This window comes from Phyllobates terribilis, unplaced genomic scaffold, assembly GCF_046119375.1.
Source record: "Phyllobates terribilis strain yellow unplaced genomic scaffold, ASM4611937v1 Scaffold_3__8_contigs__length_932513732, whole genome shotgun sequence".
Lineage (NCBI taxonomy): Eukaryota > Metazoa > Chordata > Amphibia > Anura > Dendrobatidae > Phyllobates > Phyllobates terribilis.
This window is the reverse complement of record NW_027362763.1, coordinates 397,943,728-397,961,664: the sequence shown is the minus strand read 5'-3', so window position 1 is coordinate 397,961,664 and position 17,937 is coordinate 397,943,728. Positions and strand designations below refer to the sequence as shown.

The following is a 17,937-nucleotide window of genomic DNA, read 5'->3' as shown; positions in this document are numbered from 1 at the left end:
ACACTGTGATAGGATCTATCACAGTGATCAAAGCATCAGATCTCGGCGCATGGGCCCACCATTTTGCACTGGTACTGAGGGAGACTTGGGAGCACTATTCTTTTCTCCTGTGCCATATTAGGTCATGTCAGACTTGAAATTATATTTTAAATGGATTTATTTTTTTACGTGATCGCCATTATTTGTTGGACAACAGTGATCACATGGTTGGGAACTGTAAAAAACGGCCCTGACCGTGTTTTCCAGGGTCTCTCAGCTAACTCCGGTAGCTGAGACTCCAGAGCTTTTCCGAATCTGGGGGGCACTATTTAAATATTTCTCACCGCTGTTTTAAAATGGCGTTGAAGTATAAGACCCCTTATAGAAGCACTCCCACCAACATGGTTATCCTCTTAATATATTCAAATCATATTATATAGCACTGTGTACTTAAAATTGCTCATTTTGCCTTTATACCCAGTTAATTCTCTTTTCCATTAGGTCTATGACATCACGTCATTAAAAACTGACTAGCTGAATCCTTCTAAGCTCTATGTAGAAACAGGAGGTCAATTTTCTCTATATGAGTCACTAGAAAAGTCCCTGGCGGGAGAGGGGGAGGAGCAGCTGGGTCAGGAGTTGAAGAGGGGAATGGTTTCTGCAGGGACAAGAGATTTCCTGTTACTACATAGACCTAATGGAAAAATAGAAGAATTGGCTGGGTACAAATGAGCAATTATAAGTACACAGTGCTATATAATATGATGATTGCGAGGATAAAAACGTTGATGGGAGTGTTAACAGATCATGTGTCTTTTTGCTCTAAGAAGTTCCCACGAGTTTTTGATGCTACGTATTTTCCCTGCTCAGAAATCGCGGCGTCTTACAGTTCCAGCAAACTGGATGGGATTTATAGAAATCTCCTGCCCATTGTGCTTCTTTTTAACGCTGCATAAACTGCAGGTTTTAAATCTGCAACATGGTCATTTCTCATGCTAGCACGATGAGTGTTAGGCTATGTGCCCACGATGCAGAAATGTCTGAGAAATCCAAGAGTGTGCAAAGCAGTCATCAAAGCAAAAGGTGGCTACTTTGAAGAACCTAGAATATAAGACATATTTTCAGTTGTTTCACACTTTTTTGTTAAGTATATAATTCCACATGTGTTAATTCATAGTTGTGTTGCCTTCAGTGTGAATGTACAATTTTCAAAGTCATGAAAATACAGAAAAATCTTTAAATGAGGTGTGTCCAAACTTTCGGTCTGTACTGTACATATAGAGCACAGTGTAGCCATGACTGACTCCTTGTGCCCGTCCACATTAGTCTGCCCCATGTAAGCGGCCAGAACACCCTGCTGCCACACAGACCCTCCTAGAGGAATCCCAGGGGACCTTGGCTAACCGGTGTCTGAACTGCCATAAACAGGGCAGGAGCCACGTGATGCTATGGCTGCCTCCCCAGAAGCTGTAGGCACAAGACACCTCACGTGACACACGTCTCAGGCCCACAGGTCCAGTACTTGTATAGGTACACGCCCCCCACGGTGTAGTATCGCACCTGAGGCCGGAGGCAGCGACCTTGTACTGACTATACAGCACCTCACAGACTGGTGAGAACACGTGATTAGCAGATCGTCGCTAGCCGCGCTGTATGCAGAGACTTCCTGAGGCCAGCGGGTGGGCGTGGTAGTAGAAGCCGAGTAACGTAGTGGTCACATGATCCCACAGAGGCAGCACAGTGCGCTGAGGACTATCCTGACTGATAGCACGGCGGACGGGCGAGTTACTATCAGCCAGTGCGAGCGGGGAGCTCAGCGGGCACAGGTCAGTGAGCTCCTTCTATAACATCGGCATTACATATATATCGGCATGTGCAGTGGTATAACCTTTACATGCCGGCGGCAGCTAATCCTCCTGCATGTGCCCTGGTCAGTCAGTGGTGTCCTATCCTGTACATGCAGCTTGTCATCACGTATGTGCCCTGGTCAGTCGGTGTTCTCCTATCCTGTACATGCGGCTTGTCATCACGTATGTGCCCTGGTCAGTCGGTGTTCTCCTATCCTGTACATGCGGCTTGTCATCACGTATGTGCCCTGGTCAGTCGGTGTTCTCCTATCCTGTACATGCGGCTTGTCATCACGTATGTGCCCTGGTCAGTCGGTGTTCTCCTATCCTGTACATGCGGCTTGTCATCACGTATGTGCCCTGGTCAGTCGGTGTTCTCCTATCCTGTACATGCGGCTTGTCATCACGTATGTGCCCTGGTCAGTCGGTGTTCTCCTATCCTGTACATGCGGCTTGTCATCACGTATGTGCCCTGGTCAGTCGGTGTTCTCCTATCCTGTACATGCGGCTTGTCATCACGTATGTGCCCTGGTCAGTCGGTGTTCTCCTATCCTGTACATGCGGCTTGTCATCACGTATGTGCCCTGGTCAGTCGGTGTTCTCCTATCCTGTACATGCGGCTTGTCATCACGTATGTGCCCTGGTCAGTCGGTGTTCTCCTATCCTGTACATGCGGCTTGTCATCACGTATGTGCCCTGGTCAGTCGGTGTTCTCCTATCCTGTACATGCGGCTTGTCATCACGTATGTGCCCTGGTCAGTCGGTGTTCTCCTATCCTGTACATGCGGCTTGTCATCACGTATGTGCCCTGGTCAGTCGGTGTTCTCCTATCCTGTACATGCGGCTTGTCATCACGTATGTGCCCTGGTCAGTCGGTGTTCTCCTATCCTGTACATGCGGCTTGTCATCACGTATGTGCCCTGGTCAGTCGGTGTTCTCCTATCCTGTACATGCGGCTTGTCATCACGTATGTGCCCTGGTCAGTCGGTGTTCTCCTATCCTGTACATGCGGCTTGTCATCACGTATGTGCCCTGGTCAGTCGGTGTTCTCCTATCCTGTACATGCGGCTTGTCATCACGTATGTGCCCTGGTCAGTCGGTGTTCTCCTATCCTGTACATGCGGCTTGTCATCACGTATGTGCCCTGGTCAGTCGGTGTTCTCCTATCCTGTACATGCGGCTTGTCATCACGTATGTGCCCTGGTCAGTCGGTGTTCTCCTATCCTGTACATGCGGCTTGTCATCACGTATGTGCCCTGGTCAGTCGGTGTTCTCCTATCCTGTACATGCGGCTTGTCATCACGTATGTGCCCTGGTCAGTCGGTGTTCTCCTATCCTGTACATGCGGCTTGTCATCACGTATGTGCCCTGGTCAGTCGGTGTTCTCCTATCCTGTACATGCGGCTTGTCATCACGTATGTGCCCTGGTCAGTCGGTGTTCTCCTATCCTGTACATGCGGCTTGTCATCACGTATGTGCCCTGGTCAGTCGGTGTTCTCCTATCCTGTACATGCGGCTTGTCATCACGTATGTGCCCTGGTCAGTCGGTGTTCTCCTATCCTGTACATGCGGCTTGTCATCACGTATGTGCCCTGGTCAGTCGGTGTTCTCCTATCCTGTACATGCGGCTTGTCATCACGTATGTGCCCTGGTCAGTCGGTGTTCTCCTATCCTGTACATGCGGCTTGTCATCACGTATGTGCCCTGGTCAGTCGGTGTTCTCCTATCCTGTACATGCGGCTTGTCATCACGTATGTGCCCTGGTCAGTCGGTGTTCTCCTATCCTGTACATGCGGCTTGTCATCACGTATGTGCCCTGGTCAGTCGGTGTTCTCCTATCCTGTACATGCGGCTTGTCATCACGTATGTGCCCTGGTCAGTCGGTGTTTGTTTTCCTATCCTGTACATGTAGCCCCTGGTCCCAGAATATCTGACAGCAGAGCCGTGACATTAGCTTTCGCCGAAAAAGTGTTTTTTTTTTTGTTTTGTTTTTGTTTTTTTGATACCTCATGGATCCTTTCACTTCTCTGACAAGGCAACTGTAGCAACTCAGCCTGGAGGTGGCAGCTATACACTCTGCTGTTTTACAGAACCCTAACTCATCAGGTTTGGGGACAGTTTTTCCCAGGCAACACCTAGTGGAGCCCAAGATCGCTTTGCCTGACAGGTTCTCTGGGGGGCGTGACAAGTTTGTTGTTTTCACTGAAACTTGAAGTACAGCTTACAAGCCGTCCTTACTCCTCAGGAACCGATGGGCAACGGATGGGGATAATAATCTCGCTCCTTCAGGGTGACCCCCAAGTATGGCCATTTTCTCTCCCGCCGGACTCTGTCACTCCGGACGGTGGAGGATTTTTTTCTGGCGCTGGGTCATATATGACGGCAACAACCACATCTCCCACGTTATGTAAGCTCCAGCAGGGAGATTGGCCGGCGGAGGAGTATTGCTCCAAGTTTTGGAGGTGGTCCACTGACACTAAGTGGAATGACCCCTCGGCTCCATAGCCCCTTCTGTCAAGCGCTATCTGTAAGGGTGAAGAATGCCTTTGCCTTGTATGAGACTCCAGTTTCCTTCGAGGCAGCCATGTCTCTGGCTGTCTGGGTGGATCGCCGTCTTTGCCAGAGACATAAGGAGACACCCCAATTTGCGGGCGGTCTGGGGTCAAGGGAACCTTGGTCTGAGTCATCTGAGGAACCCATGTAGTTAGGTGGGGCGACTTGTTCTGTTGATCAAACTGTAGTTCCACGTAAAGGTGGGAGTGTGTTTGTTTTTATTTTGTGGGTGCTTGCCCTTCCCTGCCTCACTATAAACAGCCGCCGGAAAACTAAGGAGCCTGGGTTGCAGGGAGGTTAGCAACCTGGGTGTACATATCTCCTCCGTGGGTAGGTCACAATTTTTCCTACCAGCTGAGATCCATCCGGGCAGAAATAAGTTGGTTATTTCTGCTCTGAACAGGGGACGGGTATTATTTTCATCGGCGCTAGGTTCATCCAGGTTCGGGGCCTCAAGCCACATACACTGTCTAGACATATACCTATAATTGCCATTGACTCCGCATCCTTGAGCCAAGGGTATTTTACTCAAGTCAGCTGAGGGATACATCTACAGATAGGGGGCCATGCACTCAGAATGTATTGACTGTTTTGTGCTAGAGGGTCTGCTCTCTCCTGTGGTTCTTGGACTACCTTGGCTCACGCTGCACAACCATGCTATAGATTGGCAGACTCAGGAGGTGGTAAAGTGGAGCAATTATTGTCAAGGACACTGTTTGTACACCCGGCTAACCAGGGTGGATGCCCAATCTTCCTCCCCATTATTCTTATGACTGCCCGGTTAATCTTATTCCTGGGGCCAAGCTGCCAAAGAGCAGACTATATAATATCTCTGGTCTAGAGAGGCAGGCCATGAAGAACTATATTGTTTAAAGTTTGGCAAAGGGTCATATCAGACCATTGTCATCCCTAGGGTTTTTCTTTGTAAAGAAAAAAGACAGGAGGTTATGCTCCTACCTAGATTTCCACAAACTCAATCAGATCACGGTCCGGGATCAGCACGCTCTCCCTCTCACCCTGGATCATTTTAACCAGATCGTACATGCCAAATGTTTTTCTAAACTGGTTTTCAGGGGGCGTTGATCTCATTCGCATTAAAGAGAGGAATGAGTGGAAAACAGCCTTCAATACACCTGAGGGACACTATGAAAACCTTGTGATGCCATTTGGGTTGACTAATGCTCCTGCCGTCCTTCAGAACTTTGTGACATCACCTAGCAGGTAAATTTGTTGGGGTCTATCTTCATGACATTTTAATTTATTCGCCTGACCTTGAGTCACATCAGGTACATGTCAGGCAGGTTTTACAGATACTCAGACAATAAATTATTTGTCATACCAGAGAAATGTATGTTCTCGGTTTAGGGGATCCCTTTTCTGGTCTATGTTTTATCGTCCACCGGTTTTCGCATGGATCCGGCGAAAGTCCGGGCTTTACTGGATTGGGATAAATTATATTACAGAAGTAATGATGTTTCTAATTGGACCCTAATTGGGCCTTAAAGTAATAATGTTCCCTACTTGCCACCATAAACTAATAATGAAAGTTCCTCAATCTGGCCCCCAAACAGCAATTAAGTCCCTTGTCCAGCCTGCCCCCACCATATATATATCCTGCCCCCCCCCATATATCCATCTTGGCCCCCATGTGTCCAGCCTGCCCCCACCCCCTCCCCAAATATCTATCCAGGCCCCCCATAATAATTATTATTATAATAATTTTTATTTCTATAGCGCCAACATATTCCCCAGCAGTTAACATTTTAGCGCATGAATATTCACTCCTCTCCACTCCCATGGACGTGGGGGTGTAGTGAATATTCATACTCTTTAATGGCGGGCATACGTGATCTCCCAGCTGCGGCAGGAGCCATGGCTGGTCTGACACTGTGTGCCCTATTAAGGAGAGTGAATAGTCACTGCTCCCCACGTCCATAGTGGGTAACTGTGACTATTCCGGCAGCTGATCTCGGCGTCTGAGGGCACATGGCAGTGACGTCATGCGTGGCTCACACGCTGATATCAGCTGGTGGCAGAAGAACAGAACGCAGCGCTGGAGTGGAGGGGAGGTGAGTAGAATCCTTTTATTTTTTTGTGTGCACTGTGATGGGGGGGGGGGGGCGCGTACCGGGCTGGGGATTTGGGGGGCCGCGCGTACAATGGGGGACAATGTATACCAGGATGGGAATGGTGACCACGTGTAACAGGAAGGGGGGCATGTATACCAGGATGGGGGGCCATATACAGTACAGACCAAAAGTTTGGACACACCTTCTCATTTAAAGATTTTTCCGTATTTTCATGACTATGAAAATTGGACATTCACACTGAAGGCATCAAAACTATGAATTAACACATGTGGAATTATATACTTAACAAAAAAGTGTGAAACAACTGAAAATATGTCTTATATTCTAGGTTCTTCAAAGTAGCCACCTTTTGCTTTGATGACTGCTTTGCATTCTCTTGATGAGCTTCAAGAGCTAGTTGCCGGAAATGGTTTTCACTTCACAGGTGTGCCCTGTCAGGTTTAATAAGTGGGATTTCTTGCCTTATAAATGGGGTTGGGACCATCAGTTGTGTTATGCAGAAGTCAGGTGGATACACAGCTGATAGTCCTACTGAATAGACTGTTAGAATTTGTATTATGCCAAGAAAAAAGAAGCTAAGTAAAGAAAAGCGAGTGGCCATCATTACTTTAAGAAATGAAGGTCAGTCAGTCCGAAAAATTGGGCAAACACATCTCTGCAACAACTGTTAAGAGGAGACTTTGTGGAGCAGGCCTTCATGGTAAAATAGCTGCTAGGAAACCACTGCTAAGGACGGGCAACAAGCAGAAGAGACTTGTTTGGGCTAAAGAACACAAGGAATGGACATTAGACCAGTGGAAATCTGTGCTTTGGTCTGATGTGTCCAAATTTGAGATCTTTGGTTCCAACCACCGTGTCTTTGTGCGACGCAGAAAAGGTGAACGGATGGACTCTACATGCCTGGTTCCCACCGTGAAGCATGGAGGAGGAGGTGTGATGGTGTGGGGGTACTTTGCTGGTGACACTGTTGGGGATTTAATCAAAATTGAAGGCATACTGAACCAGCATGGCTACCACAGCATCTTGCAGCGGCATGCTATTCCATCCGGTTTGCATTTAGTTGGACCATCATTTATTTTTCAACAGGACAATGATCCCAAACACACCTCCAGGCTGTGTAAGGGCTATTTGACCAAGAAGGAGAGTGATGGGGTGCTACGCCAGATGACCTGGCCTCCACGGTCACCAGACCTGAACCCAATCGAGATGGTTTGGGGTGAGCTGGACCGCAGGGTGAAGGCAAAAGGGCCAACAAGTGCTAAGCATCTCTGGGAACTCCTTCAAGATTGTTGGAAGACCATTTCCGGTGACTACCTCTTGAAGCTCATCAAGAGAATGCCAAGAGTGTGCAAAGCAGTCATCAAAGCAAAAGGTGGCTACTTTGAAGAACCTAGAATATAAGACATATTTTCAGTTGTTTCACACTTTTTTGTTAAGTATATAATTCCACATGTGTTAATTCATAGTTTTTATGCCTTCAGTGTGAATGTACAATTTTCATTTAAATGAGAAGGTGTGTCCAAACTTTTGGTCTGTACTGTATACCAGGATGGGGGATATAGATACAGAATTGGAGGACATTACCCCTATAACAGTGTCAGCAGCAGACCCCCTTCCCCTTAACAGGGCATCATGACCACATTTTTTGCTTACATTTTTTTTTCTATTTTCCTCCTCTAAAACCTAGGTGCGTCTTATGGTCCGGTGCATCTTATAATCAGAAAAATCCGGTGTATAGGGCACAAAGGAGGCATTATTGCTATGTAAGGGGCACAGTAGTAGTATTACTATGTGGGGCACTAAGAAGAGTATTGTTTTGTACCACACAGCAGGTGCAGTAATAGGGACACATATGGCAGCAGCGGCTCAGTATTAAAGTATCAGCTGGATGAGACGTTTGTGCAGATTGGGAATAGATGGGTACGGTGCTGGAAATGCGAGGCGTCAAATGTGTCTTTATTGTAATCTCTGCAGACGAGTCGTGGATGGAAGAAACTGTCATGTTGGTATGGGACAGATGGAAAAGACGGGAAAAGTGGACGACTCCATCGGAAAGAACATCAGCTGTAAATCACTATCTGTAACTGTACTGCAATCTCTTACATGTTCTGCAGGACTAGTTTCTACCACTATATGGTCACCATATGGCAGTAATACCAGTATTGATCTTTGTATAGAAATGTATTTTCAGTAACAGCGCTGTCATCTGCTAACCCCACTATTGGTGTCCGCCACCGTAGTTGTAATCAGGGTTACCTGGTTAGGGGCCCACTCAGATGTTTCGCTCCCCCCCACCCCTGAGCTAAACCCTTAGCTACTGCTCTGGTAAGGTCACAAGCAATAGATGATGCCACATGTACAGGAATACAACAAATATTGATTTAGAGTGACTATAATATAATATACCAGATCACAAGCAACTGAGTTGCTGGTTTAACGCGTGGGGCTTTTTCCCTTTCTCCATCCCGCCTATTTCTTCCAGGGTTTATACCAGGGCTGTGGAGTCGGAATCCATTTTGGTGGAGTCTGAATCGGAGTCTATATAAAATGGACCGACTCAAACTCCTAAAATATATAATAAATTGGGTACAGTGGCTCAATGCAGTTTGTTGGGAATATTTTTTTCATAAGAATTTGGGAAAGTTATGAAATGTTTGTCCTATTCCTGATCTAAGGGTCTGGACTTTTAGCTGAGCTGAATCTGTGCTACAGTAAATTTATCACTTAAACATGAGCCATGTATGAGGGAGTCGGAGTCATGGAAATTGAGGAGTCGAAGGTTTGGCTTGCCGAATTCTGATCTGGTATTTTATATTGCTCCTAGATCCTTTTCTTCATATTTCTTGTGATCTGCTGGTATATTATGGTCACTCTAAACCAATATTTGTATTCCTGTGTATTTTGCTATTTTATACTGTTTGTGACTTTACCCTTGTATTTACATTATTGTCTAGCCTTATTGTGGCTTACAGGGAGTTTGTGCTGATCCCTATATTTATTGTACTGTGGGGATCCGATTATATGCATAAAACTTTATTTTTTGCCTTTAAATGTTTTTAATGTTTTCCTGTTCCCCATGACTATTTAAAATAATATACACACGTGGTGAAAATTGTTGGTACCCCTCGTTTAATGAAAGAAAAACCCACAATGGTCACATAAATAACTTGAATCTGACAAAAGTAATAATAAATTAAAAATCTATGAAAATTAACAAATGAAAGTCAGACATTGCTTTTCAACCCTGTTTCCACAGAATTTAAAAAAAAAATTAAAGTCATGAAGTAGGTCTGGATAGAAATGATGATACTCTTAACTGATGATGCTCAATATTTTGTTGCACAACCTTTTGAGGCAATAACTGCAATCAAACGATACCTGTACCTGTCAATGAGACTTCTGCACATCTCGACAGGTATTTTGGCCCACTCCTCATGAGCAAACTGCTCCAGTTGTCTCGTGTTTGAAGGTTGCCTTTTCCAGACGGCATGTTTCAGCTCTTTCCAAAGATGCTCAATAGGATTTAGGTCAGGGCTCATAGTAGGCCACTTCAGAATAGTCCAATGTTTATTCGGTCGCCCATGACAGCACCACGTGAGAGAGAGGATCCGCCCATCAAGGACAGGAAACCTACAGATTAAAAAGGGCGGCCCTCTCCTCCCGCCTCAGTTTAGGTTTCCTGTCCATGATGGGGGACCTTGCAGGCTTACCTGCAGAAGATGGACTCCTGTCCCAGAGAGGGCCACATCAGGTGGTTGGAGCCGGTCCTCTGGAGACGCCACGGCAGGGCTCATGGGGGCGCCTCCGTGAGCGTTGCGGCGGGCACGACATCACCTCACGGGAGGTAGATGTCCGCCAGGTGTGGGGCCGCTAGCGGGCTCCCCCCCCCACCCTCCCCACCCCACGCTACAGCTTGCAGGAGATCCAGGTCGCGCCGGCGGCGCACGTGACGGGCGCGACCTTCTGACGTGACTTCCGGTGCGCCGGGCAGGAAGCCCTGTGACGTCACCGGAAGGGGCGGGGCTCGTTTGAATTTTTGGCGCGAGCAGCTGAACGCCGGGGGATTGAGGACCTGGCGGCGAGGAGCCCACCTGGATCCCACCTGGACCTGGGGAGGAAGACCAAGGAGCAGGTGCGCCCTCCTGGGTTAAAAAAAAAAAAATAAAAAAATAAAAAAAGGAAACACACACCCACACATGGTACCGGTATGGCCAGTATATAAAGGGTCTGGTAACATACAGAGGTGCTTCCCAGCCCATTCTTACATTGTAAGCTATGGAAGATTCACAGGAGCTGTCACCTAGGCAACATCTGCTGCAGGAGCAGCCCTCTGGGGAGCCCTCACAACTAGTGGCGCAGCGCCATTCCCGGCGAGGGTCTGGTCGTACAGCTAGAAGAGCTACCACTAAGAGCAGGCAGGACGGTCCGGTGCGGCGTGATTCCTCGCCATGCATGCTGGATTCTTCTGCTTCTACGGTACCGAAGGTTCTGTGGGGTGAGTGGAATCTTCGTGAAAGTTCTACTAATGTTTCCTCCTTCTTTCTATCTATGACTTTCTTTTAGAGCAAGAAATGTTCCTCGAAGTCCAAGCACAGAGAGTGTGCCTTATGCAGCTGTCCGCTCCCTGATTCATATAGCAAAAGGTTATGTCAGCTTTGTATCAGCAAAATGATATCGGAGGAGACCCCAGATTTTTCCCTAGGCCTAAGAACTTTAATAAGGGAAGAAATAGGCAAAGCATTGCAAGGTTCAGAGTCTGGGCATATTACTCAAGAAACCCAGCTGGGTTCAGACTCTGAGCTATCAGTCGCTTCCTCCTCCGCCTTCTCTTCCTCTGATAGTGAGCCAGATAGACAGTGCTTCCCCCTGAAGGAGGTCGATGCCCTAGTAAAAGCCGTCCGATCTACAATGGGGATAGTGGACTCGAGGGTAGAGAAGTCAGCTGAGGATGTTATGTTTGGTGGTCTGGGGCTAAAGAAGAGAAGGGTCTTTCCAGTAAATTCAAAGGTGAAAGACCTCATTGATAAGGAGTGGAGAAAGCCTGACAAGAAGGGTAGTGTTCCTCCATCCTTTAAAAGGAAATATCCGTTTGAGGATGCTATGTGTTCCTCCTGGTTAAAAGCACCCAAGCTGGATGTTGCTGTTACCAAAGCAGCGAAAAGAACTTCCCTCCCGTTCGATGATATGGGTGCATTGAGAGATCCCCTAGACAGACGGGCTGATACTTTCCTGAAAGGGGCATGGGAGACAGCTGCGGGAACACTGAGACCAACAGTAGCAGCTACCTGTACGTCCAGAGCCCTGATGGTGTGGCTTGAACAGCTAGACAGTCAGTTGAAGGATGGGACTTCTAGGAAAGACATTATTTCTTCCCTTCCACTGGTTCAAGGGGTGGCAGCTTTTCTTGCTGATGCATCTGTGGACTCGGTGAGGTTGGCAGCAAAGTCAGCAGCACTATCAAATGCGGCTCGGCGAGCCTTGTGGATTAAAAGCTGGCCAGGGGATTTACAGACTAAGTCCAGACTGTGTACAATCCCGTGTGAAGGGGAATACCTCTTTGGTCAGACCATGGACGACTTATTGGAGAAAGCGGGGGACCCTAAGAAGGGGTTTCCATCAGTACCTCTACCCTCCTTTAAGAGATCGTTCCGGAAGAGGAAATTTTTCCGGAAGAGATATTTCAGGGAGCAAGACAAGTCTGATGAAAGAGGTCGAAAAGGTAGAGGTCTACTCTTTGGTCCGTCTCCAAAAATTGAGCAGAAGCCAGGGGATACACAATCAGCCCAGGTGGGAGGGAGATTGTCATTTTTTGTCCCAGCTTGGGAACAGATTTCTCATAGTAATTGGATTTTGAGCCTGATTAAGTATGGTCTTAAATTTCAATTTAAAGCATTGCCTCACAAAAGGTTCATGGTTGTTCCCTCCAGTTCTTCCCCAGAACGCCAGGCTGCCCTCGTTTCGGAAGTACAAACCCTAATAAGAAAGCACGTCCTGATTGAGGTTCCGGAAGCTGAAAAGGGTCTTGGTTTCTACTCCCCGCTCTTCTTGATTCTGAAACCAGATGGAAGTTTCAGGACAATTATAAATCTGAAATCCCTGAATAATTTCCTTAAAATACACACCTTTAAAATGGAGTCTTTAAAATCCGTAATAAAGTTACTTTTTCCCCACTGCTATATGGTAGTGCTCGATCTCAAAGATGCGTATTACCATATCCCAATTCATAGTGATTACCAGAAATACTTGAGGCTGGCCATTGAAATAGACGGGGTGGTTAAACACTTCCAATACACTGCACTCCCCTTCGGTTTAGCTATAGCCCCACGGGTTTTTACTAAAGTAATGGCGGAAGTTATGGCCCATATAAGAGAAAGGGACATTCTAATTATCCCTTACCTGGATGATCTCCTGATAGTGGGGAATTCGTTGGTTCAGTGCGAGACCCACCTGCAGGAGACCATGTCGGTCTTAAAGAGTTTGGGGTGGTTTCTAAATTTAGAAAAGTCTAGACTATCTCCACTCAAGGTACAACAATATCTGGGGGTCATATTAGATTCCAGGAAACAGCTATGTTGTCTTCCAGAAGAAAAAATTGATAGAATCCGGGAGTTGGTAGAACAATGTATACGTAAACCTTCTATGTCACTTCGTAAGGCCATGTCACTATTGGGAACCTTCACCTCCACTTTTCCTGCGGTTCGTTGGTCACAATTGCATTCAAGAGACTTTCAGTGGGATGTGTTGTACAATAACGCAGCTTTAGAGGGGCATCTAGACCGTAAGTTTACGCTAGGTCCTCGTGCCATATGGTCCCTTCGTTGGTGGATACGACAAGACAATCTTGCTAAAGGGGTTCCCTGGGAATGTAGTCCAACTGCAGTCTTGTCCACTGATGCAAGTGCTACAGGTTGGGGAGCTCACTTTGAAGGAAAATTAGTGCAGGGAACCTGGTCAAGCAGTTAGCGACAGCTGTCATCAAATGTTAAGGAGCTTCTGGCAGTGCAGCATGCGTTCAACAAGTTCCTTATATATTTACAGGGCCAGCATGTCCGTGTACTCTCGGACAATCAAGTCACGGTAGCTTACATAAACCACCAAGGGGGAACCCGCTCAAGAAACTTGATGAGGGTAGCGAACGCACTTCTGCTGAAAGCCGAAGATCACTGTCTCTCTCTTTCGGCTACTCATCTAAAAGGGAAGGAAAACATCACAGCGGATTTCCACAGCCGTACTTCTGTAAAAGAGGGAGAGTGGTCCCTAAATACACAAATATTCTCCAGAATCGTAGAAATGTGGGGTCTTCCGACTGTGGACTTATTCGCAACAAAAGCCAATCGGAAAGTGGGAAATTTTTGTTCCTTAAACCCCAGAGAAGGACCCCTGGCAGTGGACGCCTTCATGGTTCCCTGGAGATTTCCTCTGGCATATGCCTTCCCTCCCATGATCCTGCTCCCAGCGGTGATAAGAAAGATCAGGGCAGACCAGGCCAGAGTGATACTCATATGCCCCTTTTGGCCCAAAAGACCGTGGTTCCCTTGTCTCCGGAAGATGTCCATATCAGATCCCTGGGTTCTTCCGGAGATTCCGGACCTCCTCACTCAAGGGCCACTTTCCCATCCTCTATCCCTGAGTCTACATTTGACGGCGTGGAATTTGAGAGGGTGTTATTGACCAACAAAGGATTCCCCGCAAATGTAGTGAATACTCTCCTGGCTAGCAGAAAACCTGTTACCACCCGTATTTATGCCAGGACCTGGAGAAAGTTTCTGTCTTTTGCAGAAGTTAACGTGGAGGAGGGGCCCCCTATTGGGAAAATTCTGGAATTTCTGCAACAGGGCTTAGAATTGGGTCTCACTACCAGTATCTTGAAAGTACAGGTGTCGGCGTTGGGAGCTTTATTTTCTTCCAATATTGCAGATAACTATTGGATAGCCCATTTTATAAAAGCTTCCTTTAGGTGTAGACCCATTACCAAAGTAAAGATGTCTCCCTGGGATTTGAATTTTGTCTTAGATGCCTTGACCAGTCCTCCTTTTGAGCCACTAGATTTAGTCTCCCCCAAAATTATTTTCCTAAAGACGGTCCTGTTAGTAGCCCTAACTTCAGCCAGGAGAGTTAGTGACCTACAGGCCCTTTCAATATGCCCTCCTTTTACGCAAATTCTGGACGATAGAATTATATTAAAACCTGATCCAGCCTTTCTTCCTAAAGTGGCCACTCGATTCCATAGAACCCAGGAAATAGTTCTCCCGACTTTTTGCTTCCCGCCCAAAAATCAAAAGGAGGAGAGACTTCACACTTTAGACGTTAGGAGGTGCGTACTAAAGTACTTAGAAGTATCACGTGGCTTTAGAAAAGATAAGTCCCTATTTATATGCTATCAGGGGGCTAGAAAGGGTTGTAAGGCCTCAAAGGCTACAATCGCTAGATGGATCAAGGAGGCCATTTCCCTCGCATACTCCTCAGGGGATAAAGAGATACCGGAGGGATTGAGGGCGCATTCTACCAGAGCGGTATCAAACTCCTGGGCGGAGAAGACAGGGCTTTCCATTGAGGAAATTTGTAAGGCTGCCACTTGGTCTTCTCCCTCTACTTTCTATAGGCACTATAGATTGGATCTGGGTGGCTCTGCAGATCTCCCTTTCGGGAGAAGGGTGCTTCAAGCTGTGGTCCCTCCCTAATTTCCTTCGTCTCTGTAATTCTCTCACGTGGTGCTGTCATGGGCGACCGAATAAAGCCTTAGTTACTTACCGGTAACGGGATTTTTCAGAGCCCATGACAGCACCTTTATATTCCCTCCCTTCACTTGTGTTGTGCACTCCCGTAGATTTGATTTCTTTTTGTGCACCCTTGCGGGAAATTGATGAAAAGTAATGTATTTAATGTGATTATGTTTTGTCATAACTAACCTTGGCGGTACTTTCATGCTCTGTTAACTAAACTGAGGCGGGAGGAGAGGGCCTCCCTTTTTAACCTGTAGGTTTCCTGTCCTTGATGGGCGGATCCTCTCTCTCACGTGGTGCTGTCATGGGCTCCGAAAAATCCCGTTACCGGTAAGTAACGAAGGGTTTTCCTCTTAGCCTTTCTCGGGTGTTTTAGCTGTGTGTTTTGGGTCATTATCCTGTTGCAAGACCCATGACCTGCGACTGTGACCAAGCTTTCTGACACTGGGCAGCACATTTCTCTCTAAAATCCCTTGATAGTCTTGAGATTTCATTGTACCTTGCACAGATTCAAGACACCCTGTGCCAGATGCAGCAAAGCACCACCAGAACATAACAGAGCCTCCACCATGTTTCACAGTAGGGACAGTGTTCTTTTCTTGATATGCTTCATTTTTCCGTCTGTGAACATAGATTCGATGTGCCTTGCCAAAAACTTCCATTTTTGTCTCATCTGTCCAAAGGACATTCTCCCAGAAGCTTTGTGGCTTGTCAACATGTAGTTTGACAAATTCCAGTCTGTCTTTTTTGTGATTTTTTTTTTTTTTTTTTTTTTTTTTTTTTTTTTTTTCTTCTTCTTTTTCAACAATGGTGTTCTCTTTGGTGGTCTACCATGAAGTCCACTTTGGATAAAACAACGACGGATGGTGCAATCTGACACTGATGTTCCTTGAGTTTGAAGTTCACCTTTAATCTCTTTAGAAGTTATCCTGGGCTCTCTTGTTACCATTCGTATTATCCGTCTTTGATTCGTCATCAATTTTCCTCCTGCGGCCACGTCCATTAAGAGTAATATTAAGTTAAGAGTACCATCATTTCTGTCCAGGCCTATTTCATGAGTTTAATTTTTTTAAAAATTCTGTGGAAGCCGGGTTGAAAAGCAATGTCTGACTTTCATTTGTTCATTTTCATAGATTTTTATTTTATTATTACTTTTGTCAGATTCAAGTTATTTACGTGACCATTGTGGGTCTTTCTTTCATTAAACGAGGGGTACCAACAATTTTGACCACATGTGTAATATTTCACTCGTTTTTACATGCAGGCTGTCTCATACTATATTTTTATACTCCTCACTCTATTTTGTAATTTGGGCTACTGGTACCTTGCATGCACCATCCTCTTTACAATTTTGAGCGTATGGTACAGAAACCTAATATATTGGTGGTACAGTTCCATATTTTTGTCTCTCTGAAGTCTGCCCTATTATGGCAGCTGATGACTTTATGGAATTTTTGTTGACTGCGGCATTTAGTTTGTAGCCAAGGCTAATAAGTAAAGCATGTTTTATTTCGGGTCAGAGGTTGAAAAAAAAAGTGCACACTCAGTGTGTTTTTTTTAAAATTTTTTTATATTCCATTACATATTACTCTGGTAATTATTAAGCCTGCATTGTTATATAACACAAGTGCGTGTGTATTGTGCTGGGAATTGATAAACTTAGCATTACCACTTTAGTTTCAAAGCAAAATCTTAAAGGAAAACGGTCATGTCCCAAAACTGTTAAGCTGCATATATAGAGTTAATCTGCAGGTTAATAGCGTTACAGCTAGTGATGGGCGAGCACTAAAATGCTTGGGTGGTCGATGCTCAGGTTGAGCAAATTGGAATACTCGGGTGCACGACCCGAGCAACGAGCCCAATGTAAGTCTATGGGAAACTCGAGCATTTATCAGGCGGCTCCCCCCGGCGGTCTGCAGAGAGCCTAAAAATTGCCCAAATCGATGGGAACAGTGCTCAAATTACATGGGACCAGCATGGGGAAGACTCCTGGAAGCATTTCTGACTCCCAGGTCACTTCTGTCAGCAACGTCAGAGTATTACGCCACTTTTACGGACTCACAATAAAACATAAAAAAACAAAACTAAAATGGATTTTCCTGGGAAATATGTTAAGGAACATCCTTTCCAGGGTAATGACTTGTATATAAGGCAAAATAAATAACAAAAACCAAAAATAGTCCTCCACACCTTGAGCTATGTTCACATGTAGCATTTTTGATGCGTTTTTTACACTTTTGCATTGCTTTCAACCAAGACAAATGCATTCACCGGGAAATGTCATTTTAATATTTTACAACCTTATCTGGCCATGTGGTGTGTGACACATCATCAGACACATACATACAGTGCTGAAAAGACATGGGAACAGTATGGGGAAGACCTCTGGAAGCATCTCTGACTCCCAGGTCACTGCCTAAAAGTGTGCTCATCATAAATGATCCTTGGCGCATGCGAAGATGCCTCCCGCCATGCACCTGTCATTGCAGACTTGCAACAATCACCTTCCACGTCCTTGTCCCAGTGCAGCGTTCAGTTGTCCCTACCCCATTCCTTGGAATGCAAGCGCAAGTATGCAGCCAGCCACCCATCCACAGGCTGCAGTACTATACTGCCAAATTTTTGACAGCTGCTTGCACTTGAAATGTGGCCTTTTAGTCTCGTGGAGGCGGAAGCTTTTCACAACCTCATGCTGGCGGCGGCCGGGTGTCCATACTCTGTCCCCAGCCACCACTATTTCTCCCG

General features: G+C 46.2%; 1 protein-coding gene across 7 annotated transcripts in view; it reads left to right on the top strand.

Moving 5' to 3' along the window:
• The first annotated feature begins 1,458 nt into the window (after positions 1–1,458).
• The window catches only part of ASRGL1 (asparaginase and isoaspartyl peptidase 1), a 66,757-nt gene continuing 50,278 nt past the window's right edge, over positions 1,459–17,937 (top strand). For 2 of the 7 annotated variants that reach the window (XM_073675519.1, XM_073675518.1), the window contains exons 1-2: positions 1,611–1,805; positions 8,444–8,535. In XM_073675519.1, coding sequence (XP_073531620.1) covers positions 8,478–8,535 — 58 coding nt within the window. In that variant the 5' untranslated portion in view covers positions 1,611–1,805; positions 8,444–8,477. The other 5 variants (XM_073675516.1, XM_073675522.1, XM_073675521.1 and 2 more) reach the window with 5 other exon arrangements.